The sequence below is a fragment of the Anomalospiza imberbis genome, chromosome 3, assembly GCF_031753505.1.
Source record: "Anomalospiza imberbis isolate Cuckoo-Finch-1a 21T00152 chromosome 3, ASM3175350v1, whole genome shotgun sequence".
Lineage (NCBI taxonomy): Eukaryota > Metazoa > Chordata > Aves > Passeriformes > Viduidae > Anomalospiza > Anomalospiza imberbis.
Window position 1 is genome coordinate 77,882,391 of NC_089683.1, and position 22,687 is coordinate 77,905,077.

The window sequence follows — 22,687 nt, forward strand, 5'->3', positions numbered from 1 at the left end:
TAATTCTAGGTCCCAGCTTACAGCTTGAGGGGTATGTGCTGTCAAAGCAAAACCCTTAGGCTTTTCAAGGGTCTTTCCCATAAGCATGTGAAGCAATAGTACAGAGAAATAGATAGATAGATTATATAGACAGATAGATAGACAGATAGACAGACAGACAGTGATAACGTGTGATAGGCACATGCAGCATATGCCTGGGTCTGCAGCATGGCATAGGACAGGTTGGGGTTGGAGCCAGGATGCCAAATGTACCTCCTCCCTACTGCATATTCACCCTAAAAGGATGTTTACACTCTTAAGTAATTCTACCCCAAGGAAACAGAACTTTCGTTCTACTTACTTGCTGAGGTCTAGCACTATAGTGTGCGTTGACTTCAGCAAATAGGACACAACAATACTCCCAGACATTTTCAACTCTTAACACTCAACCATGTTGCTCAATGCCCCATCTAACCTGGCCTTGAACACTTCCAGGGATGGAGCATTCACAGCTCTGGGCAACCTGTGACAACTTACCTCTACCCTTATTGTAAAAAATATCTAATGTTCAATAGAAGTCTACCTTCTTCCAGTTCAAAGCTGTTGGCGTTTAGCCTGTCACTACAGTCCCTGGTAAAGTCTTTCTCCATGCTTCCTTTATATACTGAAAGGCCAGAACAGGGTCTCCCTGGAGCTTTCTTGTTTTCCAGGCTGAACAATCCCAGCTCTCTCAGTTTTTTCATAGGAGAAGTGTTCCAGTCCTCTGACAGTACAGCCTTTTCTCTACCATATTAACTATCCCTGAGCTGGTCTGAAACACCCACAAAACAGCCGTGCTCTGATAGCAACTCGTTGAACCTCACTGACCAGCTGGGAAGTGCTTTACGACGCTGCCCTATCAGTCCTCCTCACTGCATACCATCTAAAATAAATGCAGTTACTCATATTTAGACATACTGCTACTTTCTTCTCCATGTATTATGGTTTCACAATTGTGAATGGCACAGGAGACAACTTTAAAAAAAAAGGCTTTATTTTAGTGCATCTTCTCACTGCGGCTCATTACCAACAGAAAAATCCTAAGAGATAGTCCTTGAACTCCTAGCAAGCCCCTAACAAGCCTCCTGCCTATGGAAGAGGAATCCCGCCTAGAGGCAGGTGCAGGAAGCCCAGAACAGCAGTGCAGGTTTCTGCTTTCCCAGCTACAGTCTGGTCACTCCAAAGACACAGAGTCCAGTTCATTGAGGAAACGCTGACACTTCCCCATCAGGATCTTGATGGCTTCACTCACCAGCACATCTGGAGGCAAGATACCTGTCGACTCCACTGAAACTGCATAGAGACAGACACAAGTCAGCACAGCCACGAGGCAGCCTCAGCCTCCATACACCTGGCTCCCTGCTGTCCCTCACCTTCCCTTACACCTCACAGCAACAAGCCAGATCTTCACAGCCAGAGAAGCAGCCACCTTTGCCAGCAGGAAGCACCAAGAGATTCAATCCCAAAGCAAGTAGCTACCCACCGCTTTCTGAATGTATGGATGCTGAGGGTAGGAAGAGGCACAGAGCCAGCCACACATACTGGCCAGTCACTGCTTGCTCACAGAAACCATGTCAGGACTCTGTGGAAAACGGGGCACTTACAGATGTAATGGTTCCGTACTCTTGCCAGGCGCACAAGGTTTTTCAGACCCTCATGTCGGAAAACTTCTCTGCTGAATGTGTCCAGCCGTGCATTGGCTACTCTTGCCACCTTTTTTCCTAAAGGAAAGATGAAATGAGATGGGCAAATTGCAGCAGGTGGGTGCCTGATGGTCACAGCACATGCTTACCTCAAACAGGCACTCCCTCCTCACCAAAGGCTGGGAGACACCAATAAAAAGAATTAGCATATATCCAACATGAAACTCCAACCTGGCAGGAAAACCCAAACACAAAGCCTACATGCACCCTGGAAGGACACAAGAAGTCTCCACACTCAGCTGCTTTTCCAGCTCACTACCCAGTGTCACAACTGAACAGCACTGGAAGCTGCAGTCAGCAGATGCAGAGCTCTGTGGACAGGTATCCAATTTATTTCAGGGACGTCCCTGTTCATCACCCAACACATCTGCACGTGTGTTATGGTTTGATGCTGGCGCAATGCCAGCACTCCCATGAAAATGCACTTTCCCAAATGATTGTTGTGAGATGTGATTGGGAACAGAGTAGAGGAGGTTCAAACTTAATAACAAAAGAAAAAAAAAAACTTTATTAAACTACTACTACTATAAAAGACACACACACTAAATCCAGGATGAAGACCCTCTAAAACACTCCTCTCCCTTAAACTTAATAACAAAACTATAAGTTACCACCTGGGATTCCTGATCAAGCTGCTACCTTTCAGATAATCAATACTCAGTCTCTTAAAGGAGAGAGAAGTCTCTTACACTATAGACACCCCAGAAAACACAGTTGCCACCTTGGTGTTTCCATGTCACACATGGCAACCGCCTGGAGAAAATCTGCCAGTGTGACACTCTCCTTTCTATGTCACAGTGCTCTCACCACCGTGCATGGACAGACTGCTCATAGGGCTCTTTTAAGGATGCTTTGTCAGGGACTAAAAGAGACAACAGTTCAGCTTTTAATCTTGGGACCACAGTCCCCCTCCCCCCTCATTTTCTTCCTCCCTTGGGACCGAGGGTCTTGAGAACAGAGATCCTCTTCTTCCTGAAGACAGAGGGCATCACCACACCCCCCTCAGCTTGTCTCTGTTTTCTCCATTCTTGTGTTGGTCGTTACTGAAACAGGTCCCTTGGTTCTCCACTGCATTCCCCCTAAAGTGCAGTTTTTTATTGCAGGAGAATTTGGTTCAGTCTATGGCTAACAAGAAAAGTCTAGCTACAACTCACTCTATCATTTCCTTCTACTCAAAAAATTTCTTCTAACATCTCAGGTCCTGGACTGTCTCTCTTCTACTTCAAATCGAGGAGGAATAATATTTTACAAAGCCTTCATTTCCCAGGAAAGGGTTAAAAGTTCAGACTCCTCGGGCTGAAATGTCTGTTCAGAAGGCTAACTCTTACTGGCTGGGCATGCCTCCCCCTTTCTCCTTCTCCTCAGCAAATTTACAGGTGCCGCTCTCTCTGGTGGGGGGTGGGGAGGACAAAGGCATCTCCGTTTCTCTCCACCTTTCCATCTGCAGGAGTTGGCCTGGTTCTAATCTTTCAGCCCCTTCGGCCTACCTTGACCAGGCCGCATGGCTTCCCCTCCCCCACCCAGCCTGTGGCTGGGCAGGGGAGAGTCTGCACTCTGAGGACTGGAACTAAAGAGAGCGTTCTCCTGGGAGTTCTTGCTCTTAACCCCCTGTGTTCTCAGAGGCGTGTCTATACTTTCAGTGGTCACTCCAGGTGTCAATATCCAAACCTGATCACTGATTGGTTTGACTACCAACTTCCTGAGAAAATTCACTTCCATGTCAAACCATGACAACATGGCAGCCACTCATCCGTAAAAGTAGGCTCAGAAGAACATGAACCATTGATCAGCAAGGCAACATCACGATGTGGTTTTGTTTCTGCAAAGTTTGGCTCTAATGAAGCTTGCAAGGAACAAGGCACTTAGCGCAGGAAAAAAGTACCATTGATATTCTGGATCTCAATGACCCCAGGGGAAAAGCACTTCTGCAATGTCTCAGCTGCCTCATCCTCAATAGGCTGCAGGAGAGTAATGTCAGGAAGCAGTCGATAACTGGCTGTGGCCACAGGAGAAAACTTGGCATGATCCTTACCTGTATGAAGAGTTAAGAGTCAAGGATGAGAGCAGGCCTCAGGGAACAAGGATCCTAGGGCCTGAAGTTCCAGGGGACAAGCCAGTTCCCCACCCTTCCCCGTCACACTGCAGTGCCCGAGCCCAAGCACTCACATTCCTTGTTCCGCTGCCCCAGGAGCCACGACTCACCTATACCCTTGACACAGTGCATAAGCACATCTATTTCCTGTCCGGGTCGCAACAGTGCAATGAGGATGTCATCGTGAACAGGTCGGAAGTCAGCATCTGGAAAAAGGTCTGTCTGATTCCCCAAGGGCACCCATGTCATGTGTTTACTGTACACTGCAAAGAGAAGCCACAAGCATCAGCCAGCTGCTGCCTCAAAGCAGGTCACTCACCTGTATAGGACTGGAGATAGCAAAAAGGAAGTTTAGCAGAATAGAATCAACTCTCCTTGTGAGCACACAGGGCTGAGAAAAGAGCCCAAGACCAAAAAGAAAAAGCAGCACCTATTTTTAGCGGCAATCTCACCTTTATGATTGAAATATAGTTCATCAGGATCAGATGATTCCTTGGCAGCCTGAGGGTTTCGTTTGCATTTGATTTTCAGCTGAAACTGCAGAGTATCAATTTCAGTGCCTTCCTGATCTCCTGGGAAGAAGCATATGAAATCACATTTCTGCTCAGTTTACTCGACCCTAATTTCCTGCTTTGAGAGAAACCTTCAATATTTCTATTCTATTCAAGATTCTCACCTTGGTTTCTGTACTCAAAGAGCCGCGGGTCAGCTCGGATAGGGATGAGGCCCAAGCGATGAGCCAGAATTTCATCCTGCACAATGGATGTGTTGTTGTACACAAAGACCTTCTCTACAGCCATCGTTGGCACCTCAGGGAGACAAGAGATCAAGTCAGCCTAAGACAATAGCTGAACTACGTGCCAAGAGATTATCCAGTTCAAGTGTCCCTCCTCTCCCACAAGTAACAGCCAAGCAGACTATTTTGAATGGTATTTCTACCAAATCAGGCTATGCAATATACCCTTACACCACATCTATTCCCATCCCCATTTTTTTAAACAATCAAGAGGTGAAGGCCAGGAGAAAGGGCTTTGGGGCATCCTCAACCTTTTAGTACTTGGCAGCATTATGTGGCTTCTGCTGGGTTGGCAACAGAGCTGTGTCGAAAAGGCTGACCCGCAGACACTAGGAACAGCACCCCTAGGACCAGTAGGCGGTATCACCCATGCTGCTTAAGTCCTAGTTCTCCTTGGGCTCCTGGCACCCACGCGGAACGAACGCGTGCTTCTCTTCCAAAACCCGCAGCTGTCCGCAAGGGCTGACAAGGCTGGACATTCCACGCTCCCTGTCAAGCAAGTCTTAGGCCGGCACCCCCAGGTGAGCAGCGGTACCTCGGCGAGCAGGATGCGGCGGAAGGCGTTGGCGATGGCGGCGTCGATGCCCACCATGTCGAACTCCAGGCTGTCCTCTTCCTCACGGATCACGTCCACGCGGAAGGCCTGCGGGAGCCGCGCACCGCGGGTCAGCCGGCCGCAGGGCCCGGCGCCGCATACCCACAGACAGCCCCGGCCGGGCGCCGCTCACCCACCTCCTCGAAGCGCCGCTGGTCCCAGGCGTCCTCGTAGCCGGGGTAGTTCCCGGGGAAGTCGGTGGTGTGGACCTGCGAGGAGAGGGCACAGGCGGGGCAGTGAGGGGGTGCAGGCGCCGGCCGCCCCCGGTCCCGCCCCACCGGGCTCGCTCACGTTGCGGACGCCGAACTCGCCCAGCACCACGCGGTCCCGCATCTCGTCCGCGCCCCGCCGGGCCGCCATGAGGGCGATGGGCGGTGCTCCTGCGCCCTGGGAGCGGCTCCGCGGCCGCCGTCACATCCGGCTCCCGCCCATCCGGGCCAGCGCGGCGGGGCCGAGACGGGCACCATGGCCGCGCCGGGGGCGGCGGGCGGAGGCAGAAGCGGTGCCCCCGCCGCCGAATGGGGCGGCTTCGAGGACAACATGCAGGTGGGGCCGGGCCGGGGGCGGCGGCGGGGCCGGGCCGAGCGGGTGCTGACACCGTGTCTGCCCCGGCGCAGGGTGGCGGCTCCGCCGTCATCGACATGGAGAACATGGACGACACGTCGGGCTCCAGCTTCGAGGACATGGGGGAGATGCACCAGCGCATGAAGGAGGAGGAGGAGGAAGAGGCGGAGGGCGAGGCGGGCGCCGGCGAGGAGGAGGACGGGGAGTTCCTGGGCATGAAGGGGCTGCGGGGGCAGCTGGGCCGGCAGGTCGCTGACCAGGTGAGCGCTGTTCCCCGGTCGTCTCCGGCCCCGGGATCCCTGCCTGCCCGCCCGGCCCCTGCCCACTCCCTTCTCTCCGCAGATGTGGCAGGTGGGGAAGAGACAAGCCTCCAGGGCCTTCAGCCTCTACGCCAACATCGACATTCTCCGGCCCTACTTCGATGTGGAGCCCGTCCAAGTGCGAGCCAGGTGGGCAGCCCCCGGCACGGGGAGGCAGCGGCTCCGTGCCTGCAGGAGTCTGGCTGTCAGCTCCGAGCGAGCAAGCAGCAGGGGGCTGTCGGCCCTGCAGGAAGACTCACGTATGGGCAGACACATTGTGCGTTGTCCTGCCCGCCTTAGTGAGGTCCTGTGGTTGGGCTGGCAGCCCTGTCACCTGGCATTGCTGCTGAGGGTAGGAGAAGGGGCTCTTTTTGTACTTGGCTGCCCTATGTGGCTTCTGTTGGGTTTGCATCACACTTGTGTCCAACGAAGCATAGTTTTGTGAGCCTTTGTGAGGAAAGTTGACTTTCCTTCCTGCTGTTCTGTCAATGATGTCTCATCCCTGAGTGGATCCCTAAACATTTTCATTGAATCTGCCCCTCCTCAGCAAAGTTAACCCACTGATAGTAAGGTTTTCCTTCTTTAGTGACTTTGACTCACCCTTTAGAAAGAATCCTCTGTCCCTCAAGGCCTCTCAACACAATAGCAAACACTGGTAATGGGTATATGGTATATTTTATATATGAAGCATTTTGTTAACTATCCTGTTGTTCTCCCTGCTGCTGTTGTCATTCCCTGCTTTCCTGTGATGCAGACTGCTGGAGTCCATGATTCCTGTGAAGATGATTAATTTCCCACAGGTGAGTTCCCTTTTGCTGAATCAGACTCCATGGCCAAGTGACTGTCCCACAGGCATCTTGTAAAACTTGGAATAATCCATGTTACTAAGAACTGAGTTTGTTAGGTGTTCTTCTTCCTGAAAATGTTGGTGGCTCCTTTCCATGGTTGTTCCAAACCTCAGTGTGCTGTCACCTAACCTCAGGTGATAACCTTGGTGATAAACTTCATCCAGTGCACTTTTCACATTGCCTGTGGTGGGGACCCTGATATTCAGGGGCTCTAACCAAACTTTCCCTCACATGTCTTCTCCTGTAGAAGATTGCAGGCGAGCTGTATGGACCCCTCATGCTGGTTTTCACACTGGTGGCCATTCTTTTGCATGGAATGAAGACCTCAGACACCATCATTGTACGTCGAGTTTCAGTGATAAGTTGTGGTTTGACTGGGCTCTGGGTACAATAATGACACTAGAAAAGGAGAGGAAACCTCTTCTATAACTGAATAAGCATCTTACTGAAAAGATTGATTTGAGGATGTTAGTTTGGGGGTGGGAAGAAGGATGTACCAGAAAGTCTTGACACTATGCTGCTGGGAGAGCATGGGGTGTAGGTCCTGTGTCCCCCTGAATGCTGCTGGGCAGCTCTTTGATAATGCCTACAAAGTGTCTGGGACTCTCACAGGTTAATTTGGGTACTGGCAGGTCACTCCTTTGAGTTCTCCTCATCCTGACACTGTCTCCACAGAGGGAAGGCACGCTGATGGGCACAGCCATTGGCACCTGCTTTGGTTACTGGCTGGGCGTCTCATCTTTCATGTATTTCCTGGCATATCTGTGCAATGCCCAAATCACGATGGTGCAGATGCTGTCACTGTTGGTATGTACTCGTGGAGCTACCCTATGATGCACATTGGCTCTATGGTGTTCCAGAATAAGCTTTTCCCAAAGAACAAGAAAAGTCTTTTGTAAACTGCTGGTCCCAGGTAACTGCACTGGGACAACCTGGAATTCCAGAATGTTCTGACCTTCCCCATCCCAGGCACAACAATAGTACAAAGAGGCAGTTCCTCATGCAGGTCTCCTGCTTTGCACTTCCTGATTTGAGAACCTGGTGGTAAAAAGCCAGGAAACTCCAATTTCTCTGGGATTGGAGGATCTTTCCTCTGTTTCCCATGTTGTCACAATCTCTGACATGCCTGTGAATCTTTCAGACAGATTATCTGTGTGTGAGCTGCTGTTGAAGTTGTTGTTCTGGTTGACTGTTCAGCAGTGAATGAGTGGTTTGTGAGGCTTTGCCATGGTGAAGTGTTGCAGGAATAGGCTGTTCGTGCTCTTGATCAATGGCCCTTTGTGTGGGACTGCTGCTCATAACATGGACATTTTTGTTTTGTCAGGGCTATGGTCTTTTCGGACACTGCATCACTCTCTTTGTCACCTATAATATCCACTTCCACTCCCTCTTCTATATCTTCTGGTTGGTTGTTGGTGGACTCTCTACACTACGAATGGTAAGGGACAGGCAGCCTAGGGTCCTTCTGGGATGAAAAAAAGGGAGGGAAGTGTTTGCTTTCTGTTCCTTGGCCTGGTGGTTCATTTCACAGCCTGACAAACTGCTGTGGAGAAAATTATGCTCCTCCATAATTTGGCTACTGCTATATGGAGGTGCTGCTTGGATTAATATCCTTGCCCATTCTAACAGCTGCAGGAGGTTTATTTACTCCCTTACAGCCCTTGCTGCTGTGGAGAGCTATGCCTGAGCATTCTGAACTCTTGGCAAGACTGGGCAAGGTTCATCTATACAAAACAGTGTCAAATTACTCCAGATTTGTTGGTGAAAACTGCGAAAAAGACTTGGTGTAGTGTCCCTGCAGATTCTCACTGCCTGACCTGTTCTTCCATGTGTTCCTGACTGCAGTGCCAGAGGCTCAGGTAGCAGGTGCCCTGTGTCTGATCACCTCCTCTCTCTTAGGTTGCTGTGTTGGTGTCACGCACTGTGGGACATACCCAGCGGCTCATCCTGTGTGGGACTCTTGCTGCTCTGCATATGCTTTTCCTCCTCTATCTGCACTTTGCGTATCACAAGGTGGTAGAAGGTAAGCAAGGGAGATACAAAGACATCCTATTAGATCTGGGGGAAGACAAGTTGTTTTTTCTCCATCTGAGAGAAAGGATGGACGGTTTGAATCTGTCCTTTGGGCATCTGTGCCAGTTTCCAACTCTAAAATGACTTCCACTAGCTTTTTAGAAGAAGCTGTTCAAGTAGGGCAGCAGGTGAACATTGGGGTAGTTACTGTGCACTGAGTTTTAACACTTAAGACCCAGTTTGTGAGGCAGGATCCTAATTATTTCCCCACAAGTGAAGTGTAACAGCACTGACTGTTCTTGCATGCAGATGTCCAGCCCCTTCCTGAATATTGTTGAAGTCGGGTTGCTTTTCTCTGATCAGGAAATGTGTCATAAGTGTTTTTCCTTCTTTGTTTACCATCTTTTTGTATCTTGTGTTGTATAGCACAGATAGCAGAAGCTGTATCTTCCCCAGCTGGTACTGTTAACTAGGCCACGGATGTTCACGTCCTTCTTCTATCTCTTCTTCTTTTCTCCTAACAAAGTCTCAACTTCCTTAAAAAAAAAAAAAAAAAAAAAAAAACCAAAAAAAAAACAAAACCAAAACTCTTCTCCCACCCCATCTCTAGAGAGTTTCCAGATCCCTAAATATGCAATTCTGCAAGTGTCTTCTATGAGTTTAGGCAGCCAGACCCATTTATGATATTTCTGATAAATCTGCATAATTAGCATAATAGCATTACAAGTCCTTTTGGATATAAATCTTGTCTTTCCTGAATCTGTTTTTATGGCAAAGGTTCTGATCTGCAGCTTTTTGGCAGATGAAATAGAACAAAATATACTCCAAGCAATTTTCCTCAAAGCACTCCAAAACTGATTATCAATCTTGAGAGGGTAATTGACAGAGAATTGAGGACATTTGCATTGGTCTGTGTATTTCCTGCTAAGCATGGTCTGTTTGCATTGCAGTGACAAAAATTCCACATTGCAGCACAGCTGCAGCTCCTGATGTGAGTCTGCAAGTGTATTTCAGGATGGAAGAGAGCCTTGGTGTAAGAGCGAGATCTGTGCTGGGATGAAGTAGAAACAGGATTTTATCAATTTCCCTCAGCAGGGCAACATCTCTGGCAGTACCTACATTCAGGTCAAATGGCAGGGGACTGGATCTGACACCCTCAAAGCAAAAGGATCTGTGTTCCTTTTAGGAGCATGCAGTTTTCCTGCCCCGAGCACAAGCTCTGATGTGTACCCTGTGGTCTCTGGATGGAAGTGATTACTACTGTTCAGTCTTTGGGGCTAGGTGTCTCCTCACATTGCCTGCAAGTGCTTTGCCTGTTCTGGGCCCTCCACCCTCAACCACTACCTGGACAGAGAGAAAAGCAAGAAGAAATGTGCCATCTGCTATAATCTGAACTAATTCTTGCCTTTCTCCCCTTTTTTCTGTTCTCCAGGTATCCTGGACACATTGGAAGGACCCAACATGCCGCCCTTTCAGAGAGTTGCCCGAGACATTCCAGTTGTTTCCAATGCTGTATTGAACACAACAGCCAAAGCCATTGCATTGACCCTCTAGTTTTACACACTTGGACTTGCTTCCTTCACTACTTTTGGGGCTGCATAGGGCCACAGTAACCTGCTGCCTGTTAGGAACAGGACAGAACAGCAAGAAGACAACTTGGTTTTGTTTTCTTGGACCTGTCCTCTGCATTACGGTTTTGGGCAGCTGAGTGGACTCAGCGGAGGTGAGTCGCACCTCAGTGACTCAGAAGAGCTGCACTCTTCCCCCATCCAGGTCTGGGCTATCTTGAGTAGAATGGTTCTGTTGCCTGCATGTTTAGCTGGGATTTCCCAGCACAGTTTGTTCCTTAGCCCTCTTTCCGCTTGCTGATGTAACTCCAGGAGTATCTGCCCTGTTCCTGTCCTGAAGAGGGAAGAATTAAATTGATGTTGGTGCTGAGTGATGTCTTACGCTTGAGCCTGCTTGTCTAATGGGAGCGTGGTGTTTGGGTCTCTGCGCCTTCATCTGTCCTAGCTCAAAGCAGGATTCTTTGCATTTTCTACTGTCCTTTTTCAAATGTTCTGTGCTACATGTCCTGTTCTGGGCACCTTTTTCAAAGGTATAGTAGTTCAAAAGGCACAGGAACTACACTTTCTCTGGTGATTTTCAGGAACAGCAGAGTGTTTAACCACATGCTCTTTCTTGTCATGTTCCATATTGATCCTTCTCTCTTCACTTGGTCCAAGCTATCTCACCTCAGCATCCCTTCTGCTCTGTATGTCAGAAATGTATCTGTCCCCATGCTTTCACTGTACCTTTTGTTCCTGCCACCCTTCTGCCCGTGTTACTTTGTACATGCAGGGCAGCATGTTTGTGCATGGTCTTCAGTGGATATTTCTATTAGGAGGGCAGTTCAGCCCACCCTTGTGCTGCTGGCCCTCATGTCTCCCAGCCATGGGACTGTCACCTCTGGGCAGGAGTGGCATTCTGTTCTCCAGACACCCATTCTGTTGTGTGCTGCCTGCAGCTTTTCAAGCTGAGTCTAGGCCTTTGTTTGAAAGGACTCTTGGGGCCTTGAGGGTCTCTGGGAAGCTTTTCTCTGGTGTTTCTAATTAACAAAGGGAGATATAGCAGAGTGTGTAATGGAAATAGAGTGGCCATATTAATCTCCAGTGTATTGATGCAGGAAATCTCCAGTAAGGATGGATAAGCAGAGCAGCCCAGTCTAGGCTTACCTGCACTGCAGCAACTCACAGCTGAGTAGTTCAGCCTTCCCTCACTGCTCAAACTTCTACTGGTCTGCAAGTAGAAGCTGTTAGCTGGTAACTGGCTTTCGTCTTTTCTCTTCTGTGGTTCTGGATGTCTTGAGGGAGAGGACCCACCCCTCAGAGAAGCTCATCTTTAAATTTGGGCAGAAAAAAACAAGATACAGCCCTTCCTTGTTGTGCCCACAAGTGCACAAGGAAGTATGTCAGAACTGCACTCTTTGGTCCCTTGTTTATATTAATGGGAGAGGATGCAGCTGTAGTGGCATTCAGACTAGTGCCAAGGTGCAATGAAAGAGAGGAAGATAGTGCCAGCTACTGTAATCAGGTTTTTCATCTGCTTCAGTTGAAAAAAATGTCGCTAGACTGGACTTGATTATTTTCAGTCACAGACCTACTTTCCACTATGTGCTTATTCCTACATTCATAATTTGTTCCCCTTTCAAGAGCAAAAAGCTTCACTGCTAACAATCACATGTGTAACAGACAGGTTCCCTCACTGTGTTCTCCTCTCCTGACCCCCTTCCTTGGGAAACATTTTGGCTGAAGAACAGCACTCAGAGCAAGCTACTTGGGGGAATTGTTAATTATTTTGGCTAGTAGTCTCCACGGGGGTTTTTGGACCAATTGAACCACTTTAAGCTCCTAGAATTTCTATTACTTCAAAACTTGACAAAATGGAAGTGTTAGTTTGTAATGCTGCTTCTGGTATTTCCCTCTTTCTATCTCTGTGGGTAGTTTGTTTCTAATTCCAAGTTCTTGCCCTGGCAGCCTAGAATGGATCTATTTATCTTGGTGCAAGCTCTGGAAGTACTGGCAAGGGGGAGGAAAGGAGAAAGAGACAATTGTCACTGGAGTAAGTTCAGCTTAGAGGAAAAAATCATTCTGCACCAAACTTGTACCATTGCTGATCTATGACACAATTGGAGAACATCTGTGCTCCCTCCTGCACTGAGCCACTCAGCTGAACCAGAGGGGTGAAGCTGTGCACTGTGTTTTCACTCAAAGCACAGAGGAGAGCAGTGAGCAAACTCCTCATGCTTCCCCTGAACAGCTTATGTGTTGTGTCAGCTGGGGACATGATCAGGGTGACAACCAACCACACTCTTGGAACCTGTGGGGCTTGCTCTGCTCCAGTTCTTCAGCCCTGATTAATTCTTTGTGCAGCAGCAGCTGGAAGCTGAACTCTTCTTTACTGCCAGAAATTCAGTACTCGGCTGAGAGCTTCAGCATTGCCTTTCACTGACAGAGAAGGACATGTTTTTTCAGAGAAATGCATGCATGCTGCAGTTCCAGGGAGCATGCTGAGCACGCAGGCTTAATGAAGTCCTTGTGGGAGGGCATCTCAATGCTTACTCAAGTCTAGTTATCAGAACAAGCCTTACAACCCTATCGTGCAATACTATCTCTGTCTTTGTTTCTTGCCAGAGCTCTTGCAGCAAATCTCACATAATTTTCGCCCTTTTCCCTTGCAGCAAATCTGAAATAACCCACTCACCATTTCCCCCTTCTGAGTAAAAGTAGCTCTGTGCCCCTCTTTATTAAATATGGAACAAACATATAAAGCTGTCAGATTAGAAAGAGAAAGCTGTATATTAAAGCTGAAAATGAATATTAAAGCATCTATGATCTCCTCTTCTATGCAGTACCTGAGAGTCCAACTCTTCTTACAGTCTATCCTTGTTGCACTAATGGTCACTTTTGTTGTGATTTTGGGTTACAGGTAGGCACTTTCTTCTCCCATTTGTTTCCTTTCCTGTGTCTACTCTCACTGTAGTTGCTGTTCATCCACTATTTTTCTCTGTTTATGTGTTACCTCTCAATGGCATCACTCTTTCTGCCCCCAGTAGGCAAACAATAAATGACCTTTCTCATACCTGCTGGGTAACTGCACATGACAAGGAAGAAATATCTAGTTCTATACAAAATAGCATTGCCAAAGTCCCCTCTGCATAGCCCTGCATTAGGTTTGGTGAGCCAAAGCTTTGGACCATTAGGTCCTGTGCCACTTTTTCAATGAATTGAGCATAAATAGGTGGGATACTTGTCTCCTTAATGTGCTCTGGCTCCTGACAACAGGCAGTGATGAGGCACTAGGGCATCTTCATCAATGTTTCGAAACTGCTGCTGTCAATGGAAGTGGGACATGTCCCAACGGCTCTCCTCTGAGCACCTCTCTAATAATAGTCTGTTTAAAAAAGCGTGGGTTGAGTAGTGCCTGGAGGTAATTGAGAGGTGAGTCTGAGTGTAGCCTTCTAGCTGACCTGTATGCAGTAGCAGCAGCTGGGATTTTCTTGGCTATCCCCTGCCTGTAACTCTGAAACCCAGTCTTCTGTCCCTTACCATCTTGCAAGATGTAGGATCACATTCTCACCTGGGTCTTTTAATGTGACCTTAGACATGTGCTGCTCCTTTTCTGAAAGCCACAGTACCACAGCTCTACCACAGCTGGGTGCTTGCAGCTGCTGCTCATATTGCAGCACAGATGAATTGCGAGGCCAGTAGTCTGTTCTTGGTGTATCTTGCAGGAACAGTATCAAGGTCATGCATCTCTGTGCAACAGGGAAAGAAAGAGAAGGGTGTGTAGGTACTCCAGAGAACAGTGATGGATTACTTAAAGGGTGTGGAGATACCCACATTGGGAGTTTAAGCCAAAGTCTTACAGCTGCTGCTCCCCTTACCTCATCCAGGACATAACATGCATCCTCAGCTCAGGTGATCTGCTCCTCCATTTCAGTGGAGGAGAAGTGCTCCATATCTCCCTCCATACCCTATTTTTCTCTTCACTTTCTATACCCTCTCCTGGTCCCTGGCCTGCAAATCAAACAGAGGAGCCTGTTTTTTTCCCAGTGTTACCCACTGGGCTGGAATTCATTTGAGCACTGCTATATACAGCAGCCAGATTAGTTACGTGCAGAAAGCTGCCTACTTAGGCGGTTTAACCTAATTTCCACATCACTGCCTTCCTTTCTCAGCTCAGTGAAGTTGAAAACGCAGGGGCCCTGCTTCCTATTTCTCTCCAAGAACAGGATTACTCAATGGGGAGAGAGGGGACAAATCCCTGTGATCCATACCTGTGAATTAGCAGGAGGTGGGGTGTGCCCCACATACCTCAGGTCGGGCTGAGGGCAGAGGCTGTGTGCTCAGGGATAAGGGAAGTTTGTGGCCCTTCCTCAGCCCTCCAACTTTCACCTCCAGGCAGCTGCCTCCAAGCACTGGCTCTTGCACGCTCTGGGCCACGAGGATCAGATTGACCTCGCCACTAAGTCATGGGTCGAGGATTCAGGTTTAGTGAGTTTAAGTATTAAAAGCCACTGAAGCCATGGAACACCACAGTTTCTCAGGCCAAGCATCCAGAGTGCCCCATGGCCCCAATGGCATGGGCCTCTTTCACCGGGTGGGAGCAGGGTTGGCATGGAGAGCCTTTCCCAGGTGCTTCTTACACCCTCCCTCCCCTCCTGCACCCCCAGTGTCGGGGACCCAGCCCGGCCGGCCCTGGCCCCGCCATCTCCTCAGGGCAGCGGGCAGGTGCCAGCGGGCGCTGCCGTCGCCCCTCGCGGGCTTTGAGTGGCGTCGGGGCCCAAGATGCCGAGCGGGATGCCGGGGTGGGATGAGGGATGCCGGACCCCCCTCCACGCCTGCTCCGTTGCGCGGGGAGGCGCCGGCCGGGCGGGGAGGAGGGCTCGGGCGAAGGCGGGTTGGCCCGGCAGGTGCGGGCGGAGCGGGGCGGGGACCCGCGGGACTGCCCGGCCCCCGCCCGGAGCTGCGGGGCGGCGCGACCCTGCGGCCCGGTGCGGCTCAGCCCCCGCCGATGGCTGCCCTCGGTCACACCGCCCCGCCGGGCGGAGCGGGGCGGCCCGGCGACCGCCGGTGAGGCAGCGCGGTGCCGCCCCCGGGGCCGCGGTGGGCCGGGCCGGGACTGCCCGGCAGCGGCGGCGGCGGCAGCAGCGGCGGCGGCGGCGGCGCCCGCCCCGGCCCGCAGCGCGGCTCTCCCCCGGCGCCCGGGCTGCGCGGCCCCGGGATCGGCGGCACTCCGAGCCGGAGGAAGATGCTGCCGGGGTCTATCCAGATCTCCGGGGAGACGCTGTCGGGGGCGGAGATCCGGGACATCTGCGAGAGCCTGCGGGAGAACTCGGTGCGGTTGCTGTCGCTGCGGGGCTGCCAGCTCTCCGAGCGGGACTTCGGGCACGTCTGCCGCGGGGTGGCCGAATCCCGCTCCCTCGCTCAGCTCAACCTCAACCTGGGCATCGTCTCCAACATCAACCGCGTCAAGCAGCTGGCCGAGGCCCTGAAGACGAACCGCTCCGTTCAGTCCCTCTTGTGAGTACAGTGCGGCGGGGGCTGCCGAAGGGGTCCCGGTCCTCTCCCGGGCGGGGACGGCTCTTTTGGGGGACTCTCAGCTCGGGGCCAGTCCCTGAATTTGAGTCTTGTCGGAGGGAAAATGACCTTGATGCTGCGGAGGATAAGCCCCTGCCCATCACCTGGCTGGGAGGGAGCCACCTCTGCCCCCGCCGGCTGGGCACGGCCCTACCTCTCAGTCTCGGTCTTCCAGCCCCGGTGGTGGGGCTGCCCCTTCAACGCTGGCATTCCCTGCAGCCCTCGTCCCGGCCGGGAGAGAAGGGCCACCGTAGCGGCCAGCCGACCCTAGCGACAGAGGCTTCCCAAAGCTTTTTGCCCACTTGGGGTTAGTATTTGTCATCCACCTCATTAGACTGCTTCTTCCTCCCTGTCAGGTTAGTTAGCCCCCAGGAAGAAGGCTCCATAGTAATTTTCCCTTTTACCTGCACAGCCTCCATGGGAGTCCCTTGACAGATGCAGGCTTGGCCCTCCTCAACCCTGCTCTCTCCATCCACCCTTCGCTGGTGGCTCTGGATCTAGGAGACTGCATGCTGGGTGATGAAGGCATCAACCTTATCTGTGGGCTCCTGCCGCCTGATGGGGCCAAGTCTGGTAAGCACCAGGGGCTGTGGGCTGCTCAATGACTGGTGGAGCTTTCACATAGATCAGATGTATGCAGCACTAAATCCTCAGCCCTAGAGGAAGAAGGCTCTACAGTTTGCCAGGGCTAAGGATTTATTTCCCCTAACTTAAGAAAAGCAGATAAGCCAAGCAATAGATGAGTTATTCCCTTGTGCAGGTTTGGGCTTTCTGCTACTGACCTGTCCTGCTAGCAATTTGGAGCTCAGGGACTAACAGGTTGTTTCTGGTTCATGTCAGCAGCATTGAAACTGGAGGAGAGGACAGCTTGGACTTGGAATTTATTATTTTGTATTTGTGTGTTGATTATCACCATAGATAAATATATTGTGTGCCCCTACCTGAGCACTTAGCTTTATTATGAGTGCCTGGGAGTCGTCCCTGCTTGCAGGTGCACTCCATGAGTGTGTAGTTGCATAGTCACAGCCTTCGTGCCAAGACTCAGGTCTTTGCAGGAAATGATCTTTGGTGGTGTGAGGCCAGTGACCCATTCAAGCTGAGAGCTGGCATGTGCTGAGGTAATACCACTCCTTTCTTCTGACCCTCAAAGTGCTTTCCACCTTTTCCCAGCACCTCCTCCTCTGTGTGTGTACAATGCCACTGATGCTGTTATCTCTGCTGGCCACCCCTCTCAGGTGCAGGCTTCAGAGCCTACTGTCCCTGTTATCCTCTCTCCAGCCTGTCACTTCATGCCACCTTCTATGCCCAGTCAGTTGTCTCACACACCCCTCAGTTTCGATTGTGTTTGCTATTTAGGGTAAGCAGGATGCAGGCTGGGAGAGCAGATAAATGAGGCAGTTGCAGCACAGTTAAATGAAGGGCCACAGCAGAAGGCCGTGAAATATTTCACTGAAATATGTGATGACAGTTGTCAGAGCAAACCAAGCCCTTAAGCTGTACAGAGTACAGGGGACACAACCCAAAGCTGTTCTGGTGAGCTGAACAAGTTCTCCTGTGACTGCTTTGGGGACCCTAAGGCTCTGGTTTGGCTTCTCTCTCTTCTCCAGGCCTCAAAGAGCTAACACTGAGCGCCAACCCAGGCATCACAAGTAAAGGCTGGGGACGCCTAGCCATAGCAGTGGCTCACAGCTCACAGCTCCGCGTGCTGAACCTGGACTACAACCCCCTAGGTAAGCTGGGGGCTGGGGACGAGGAGCACACCTGCCACTCAGCGTTTGTGTGATTTGCACCAGTGGGTGGCCAAGGACCAAGCTCTGGAAAGGTGGTAGAGCATCAACAGCAGGATAGGGCAGTTCCTTGCATAGGTGCCCTCTGTTCCCCAGCAGCAAGTTAACCCTGCCAGGCACCTTCAGCTGTAGGAAAAGCCACCCTCACTGTTCTGTTTGTGTGAGATGGCCACATGCCCTGCAGGGAGGTGCAGAAAGGAGGCTGTGCCTTGCCCACTCCACTGCCTTTGTCGTCACGTTTGACCCTCCACGTCTTCCTTTTTCCCGAAGCCCTGGGTGCTGAAGCTGGCTTGGCAGATGCAGTATGTCCCCATGCTCCCCGCTTCATCTTCCTGGAGGAGCAGGGAGGAGGAGGAGGAGAGCCTGGCACTCGTTGCCATAGAAACAAACTCTCTCCTGCTCTGCTGCAAGGTGGTGAGGAGGAGATTGGGCCATGCCTGAGCATCAGGATGACACTCCTCTCCTCAACCTGTCTGCCAGCAGAGCCTCCCCCAGGCCCTCTTCTCTGACCAGGTACCTCCTCTTGGACAGGAAAAGCCCCAGGTGTTACTTGACAGTTCGGATTTTCTTCCAAGAGAAGGTGTCTCAGTTGTATGGCATCTTGACACTGGACAGAGAATGTCAGAACACATTCTGGAGTTGTCTCTTCACCAACATCAATCTTCAATGCTCCTCATCCTGCTGCATCCCCCATCAAAGTCTACCCCCTTTCCAGGGAGGCAGTCTGCCAGCTGGTGCAGAGTCCTCTGTCTGACTCCAGCCTTTCCCTAGACTGAAGTATTCAGCTGCTATTCTGTGTCTAGGATGCCCTGCAGGGACTGTTAAAGGCCCTTGCCTCCTTGAGCAGGAAGGAGATTTGGGAAGATATGGTTCTTTGGGGAATAAAACCAATCTCACAGTGTTCCTTTGTGTTCCCCCGATAATCAGTGACTGCTCCCATAACCACAAAATGGTGCACCTTTCCTTGTCTCTTTTCTCAGTTAACAGCTTTTTCCACCATGAGGTAACAGATTTGGAAGGTTGTCTGATGGCAGAAATACTCAGAGGATGTTCCCATGACAGCCCCAGGCACATGAGGGCATGTGGCATTACATGAGGGAAGGCAGGCACTGCTGACAGCCCTGGTTTGCTCCTCCCACAGGTGACCAGGTAGCCGGGATGCTTGCTGTCGCTGTGGCCTCCAGTCGAACCCTCGAAGTGCTGGACTTGGAGGGAACAGGACTTACCAACCAGTCAGCTCAGGTATGGGAGCCCACAGTTACTCTACAGCATCACAGACACCTCAAGGGCCCAGGTCTGGGGTGTCTGCAGAGGCCCCAGGACCCACACCTGCCTCCAACCACACGCTGGAGTCCACATGTACCTCCTTCCCTCTCTGCACCCAGGGGTGTTCTTGCTTTCCCATGGCTTTTTCTTGGAAGAAATGAGGTTGGATTTTTGGCTGAGAATCAGAACTAAATCTCTGTGGACAAACACAGGCCAAGGCTCAGTTGCACAGACTCTCCTCTCAGATCTCCAGCTTCTAGTGGTAAGAGGGAATGGACCTGGATATGTAACAGCAACAGTGTAGAGCACTCCCTTCTTCTTTAGAGAGAGACAGAAAATTCAAACTTGGCTCTTCCCACAGGAAGATGGGAAGTTCTCAGTCTCTCATAAAGCCTGATGAAGGGAGATCAAGGGAAGGTAGAAGTAAGGAGAGGAGGGCTGGAGTTCACAGGGAGACAAAGCACTGACACTTTCTGCTCAGCCCTTGTGATGCTTGTCAGCCTGTTTATCTTACTCTCCCCCCAGACCTTGCTGGACATGGTAGAGAATTACCCCACAGCCCTACGGACACTCATCCTGGCAGAGAACAACATTAGTCCTGAGCTGCAGCAGCAGATCTCTGATCTTCTCTCAGAGGGCGAGGAAGAGGAGGAGACAGAGGTCCATGAAGTCACAGCCAGGGAGAAGAACCCCTGGATCTGCCAGAACAGTAAGAGTTCTGGGAGTTGGGCTGGGGGGCAGGAGCTGAGGGGCTCCTGGGGTGTCTCGGGTGTTTCCAGTGCCACTGGCCTCTTGCAGTGGGGCTGGTGAATGCACCTGTCCCTTTTCCCCATGAACTGGAATACATACAACCTCCATGGAATACATACAACCTCCATGGAATACATACAACCTCCATGGAATACATACGCCTCCAGGCATGACCTTCATGTTAAACAGCATTGGGCTGCGCCTCTCTTGGAAAGGCAGCCTCCAAGGACAATGCGGCTGCTGCAAAGAGTGGAAACAGTACCTCTGAGGCATTTTTCCTGATGCTGCAGGAACAAAATCTGAAAGTCTTAAAACTCAAGGGCAGGAATATTAAAGATCTTGGGAGCCTTTGCCAGATATCCTAGCCAAAACTTGTGTCATTCCTCACTGTTTCCAGGACCTCTTTGCAATCCGCACAGCATCAGCTGTTCCTAGCTCTATGTCCCAAACATGTGAAGGGTTAGCCAGGTGCCACTGTCTGTCTGTTGCTTGTAATGGAAAAAAGGTGTATTACAGAGATAGCAGTAGCCTGTTCTGTGTAGTTTGTATATATGATATTGTATTTTGTCATGCCTACCTTGTGATCCAACTGGTTTGAGGGTTTACTTTTTTTTTTACCTTCATTTGTCCTTCACCCCTTACAATTCTCATATCAGACTACCAATAGACAATCACAACCAATCCTTGAGCCTCAAAACATCTGGATCCTCATCTGTTAAACCCATAAAAATAATTTAGTGACAGTTTGGCCAAGTTTTGGATTTAGCTTCCAGAAATTGATTCCTGAAACAGAGATACCCCTGCAGTAGTTTTGAATGTGCAGGACTGCCAATAGAGATCTCCTCCCTCCCACCCAGGAAAAAACAGGGTTTTTTTCAGTTTCAAAAGGCTTCTGGATGGGAAACTGGTTCCCTGCTAAGTTTCCTACTTGCTATGCAGGCCCATTCTCCTTGCAGTTGATTCACTTGCTGTGGGGAGAGTTGCAGTTTTCCTGGCTGTAGCTCTGAGCCATGGCAGAGCCAGCAAGCTGCCCTCACCTCCCCGAGGCAGGCAGGGGAGGGCTGCACAAACCCTCCATTCATGCAGTGCAGAAAGTCAGTATTTCCAGGCCTCTGCTGCTGTAACATGGCTGATTGCCCACAGCATTCCCTGCTCTTGGGAAGGCAACGCCACCACCCTGTGTGGTGTTGGTTGGCTTGCAGCCTGAAGCCTGCCCCACCTGGACACTATCTCTCTACTGAACAACACTCGATGAGGGTAGATTTAAAAGCCTGTGCAGGGTTGGGTAAGGGCACGGCTGGGCCAATGCAACCAGGATCACCTGCATGTTGGGGGTACTCAGACCAGATGTACCTCTGGCCTCTTGCTGCTGTCTCTGCTTTCTCCCCGTCCCCAAAAATCTATTCTGTTCTGCTGTGTAGCCAGAGCAGGCCTAGTTCCTACTTAATCTCACACTTCTCTCAGCAGTTTTCTTCCCGCCCTGCTGTGTTTTAGTTCCTCATCCTCACCTCTGGATCTGGAGTACAGCCCTGCGCTCTCTGGCAGCCCGAACGGCTCATGGTTCTCTCCCTCTCTCCACACAGATTCCAGCTCCCAGATGGTCCTGATGACATCAGGCCTCGGTGACAGCCTCTTAGCAGAAACAGAAATGTAGCTGGGCTACCCTGCCTGCTTCTGCCGAGAGAGAGCCCCGTGCACCTGCCAGCCCCAGCCTCCGCTGGGCTCCCCAGCCCTCTTTTCACACATCTCACCTCCTGTCGATGCCTCCCTCGGCTCTGAGCGCAGGAGCCTGCTCCAAGCGAACCTCTACACACGTCTCTGTGTCGTCACACGCCTCGTCGGCCGCTTGTGATTGTCCCTGTCGCCGCATGTGTAGCTCACGCCGCCCTGCCACCCCCACGCCCGGCTGCGCCCGCAGGGCACAGGCTGTATTTATTCAGATGTGTATAAGAGATGACCTTTCTATCGCTTGTACTGCTGTTGTGATGAGACTTTTATAAAGGTCACAGATGTGGTGGCACCACTGGGCAGCGTCCGCTTCTGCCACTGTGCGACCCCGGGAGGTACCGGCAGGGACGGGCAGGGTCTGGGAGGGGCTGGCAGGTACCGGCAGGGACGGGCAGGGTCTGGGAGGTGCTGACAGGTACCGGCAGGGACGGGCAGGGTCTGGGAGGGGCTGACAGGTACCGGCAGGGACGGGCAGGGTCTGGGAGGTGCTGACAGGTACCGGCAGGGATGGGCAGGGTCTGGGAGGGGCTGGCAGGTACCGGCAGGGACGGGCAGGGTCTGGGAGGTGCTGACAGGTCCCGGCAGGGACGGGCAGGGTCTGGGAGATGCTGACAGGTCCCGGCAGGGACGGGCAGGGTCTGGGAGATGCTGACAGGTCCCGGCAGGGACGGGCAGGGTCTGGGAGATGCTGACAGGTCCCGGCAGGGACGGGCAGGGTCTGGGAGGGGCTGACAGGTACCGGCAGGGACGGGCAGGGTCTGGGAGGGGCTGACAGGTACCGGCAGGGTATGGGAGGGGCTGACAGGTCCCGGCAGGGACGGGCAGGGTCTGGGAGGTGCTGACAGGTACCAGCAGGGTCTGGGAGGTGCTGACAGGTCCCGGCAAGGACGGGCAGGTGCTGCGGGCCCGGCCAGGCGAGGCCCGGTCAGGAGCCGCGGGCCTGCAGCGCCGGCAGGGGGCGCCAGCCCCTCGCCTGCCGCCTCACGGGCTCTCCCGCGCCTCCCCGACTCGGTCCCGGCCCTGGTGACAGCCTAATTTTCGGTCCCCTAGGCTTTCCCTCGGGCCAGGAGAAAGCGGGCTGGGCTAATCTAGCTCTGCAGGGAGCTT

The 22,687-nt window shown here is 51.7% G+C and overlaps 3 protein-coding genes and 1 long non-coding RNA gene across 4 annotated transcripts; 2 read left to right on the forward strand and 2 right to left on the reverse strand.

Moving 5' to 3' along the window:
- Positions 1 to 997: 997 nt before the first annotated feature.
- On the reverse strand, positions 998 to 5,624 carry POLR1C (RNA polymerase I and III subunit C). The gene is made up of 9 exons (XM_068185269.1): positions 5,496 to 5,624; positions 5,342 to 5,413; positions 5,145 to 5,252; positions 4,490 to 4,622; positions 4,266 to 4,385; positions 3,924 to 4,076; positions 3,604 to 3,753; positions 1,623 to 1,739; positions 998 to 1,311 (listed from the first exon to the last, which is right to left on the reverse strand). Exons 1-9 carry the CDS (start codon positions 5,562 to 5,564, stop codon positions 1,193 to 1,195), a joined length of 1,041 nt encoding a protein of 346 aa, XP_068041370.1. The 5' UTR covers positions 5,565 to 5,624; the 3' UTR covers positions 998 to 1,192.
- On the forward strand, positions 5,592 to 10,866 carry YIPF3 (Yip1 domain family member 3). Its single transcript, XM_068185270.1, has 9 exons — positions 5,592 to 5,750; positions 5,822 to 6,028; positions 6,111 to 6,217; positions 6,822 to 6,867; positions 7,163 to 7,255; positions 7,591 to 7,722; positions 8,240 to 8,353; positions 8,815 to 8,938; positions 10,361 to 10,866. The coding sequence occupies exons 1-9, from the start codon at positions 5,670 to 5,672 to the stop codon at positions 10,480 to 10,482; spliced, it is 1,026 nt and encodes a 341-aa protein (XP_068041371.1). The 5' UTR covers positions 5,592 to 5,669; the 3' UTR covers positions 10,483 to 10,866.
- Positions 10,867 to 11,032: 166 nt separating this feature from the next.
- Positions 11,033 to 21,513, reverse strand: LOC137471173 (uncharacterized). The gene is made up of 2 exons (XR_010997449.1): positions 21,361 to 21,513; positions 11,033 to 14,486 (listed from the first exon to the last, which is right to left on the reverse strand). It is a non-coding gene; the product is annotated as an uncharacterized lncRNA (long non-coding RNA).
- LRRC73 (leucine rich repeat containing 73) lies at positions 15,391 to 21,875 on the forward strand. The gene is made up of 6 exons (XM_068185271.1): positions 15,391 to 15,992; positions 16,462 to 16,622; positions 17,657 to 17,779; positions 18,978 to 19,078; positions 19,628 to 19,811; positions 21,436 to 21,875. Exons 1-6 carry the CDS (start codon positions 15,721 to 15,723, stop codon positions 21,504 to 21,506), a joined length of 912 nt encoding a protein of 303 aa, XP_068041372.1. The 5' UTR covers positions 15,391 to 15,720; the 3' UTR covers positions 21,507 to 21,875.
- The last annotated feature ends 812 nt before the right edge of the window (positions 21,876 to 22,687 follow it).

Bases quoted from the DNA above. Each gene is read 5' to 3' on its own strand.
- POLR1C (XM_068185269.1), bottom strand. From the start codon at position 5,564: ATGGCGGCCCGGCGGGGCGCGGACGAGATGCGGGACCGCGTGGTGCTG. The intron at 5,414-5,495 runs GTGAGCGAGCCC...CTCTCCTCGCAG, and splicing joins GCGAGTTCGGCGTCCGCAAC to GTCCACACCACCGACTTCCC. The intron at 4,386-4,489 runs GTGAGAATCTTG...GCTTCTTCCCAG, and splicing joins CTTTGAGTACAGAAACCAAG to GAGATCAGGAAGGCACTGAA.
- YIPF3 (XM_068185270.1), top strand. From the start codon at position 5,670: ATGGCCGCGCCGGGGGCGGCGGGCGGAGGCAGAAGCGGTGCCCCCGCC. The intron at 6,029-6,110 runs GTGAGCGCTGTT...TTCTCTCCGCAG, and splicing joins GCCGGCAGGTCGCTGACCAG to ATGTGGCAGGTGGGGAAGAG. The intron at 8,354-8,814 runs GTAAGGGACAGG...CCTCTCTCTTAG, and splicing joins GACTCTCTACACTACGAATG to GTTGCTGTGTTGGTGTCACG.
- LRRC73 (XM_068185271.1), top strand. From the start codon at position 15,721: ATGCTGCCGGGGTCTATCCAGATCTCCGGGGAGACGCTGTCGGGGGCG. The intron at 16,623-17,656 runs GTAAGCACCAGG...TCTCTTCTCCAG, and splicing joins GCCTGATGGGGCCAAGTCTG to GCCTCAAAGAGCTAACACTG. The intron at 19,079-19,627 runs GTATGGGAGCCC...CTCTCCCCCCAG, and splicing joins TTACCAACCAGTCAGCTCAG to ACCTTGCTGGACATGGTAGA.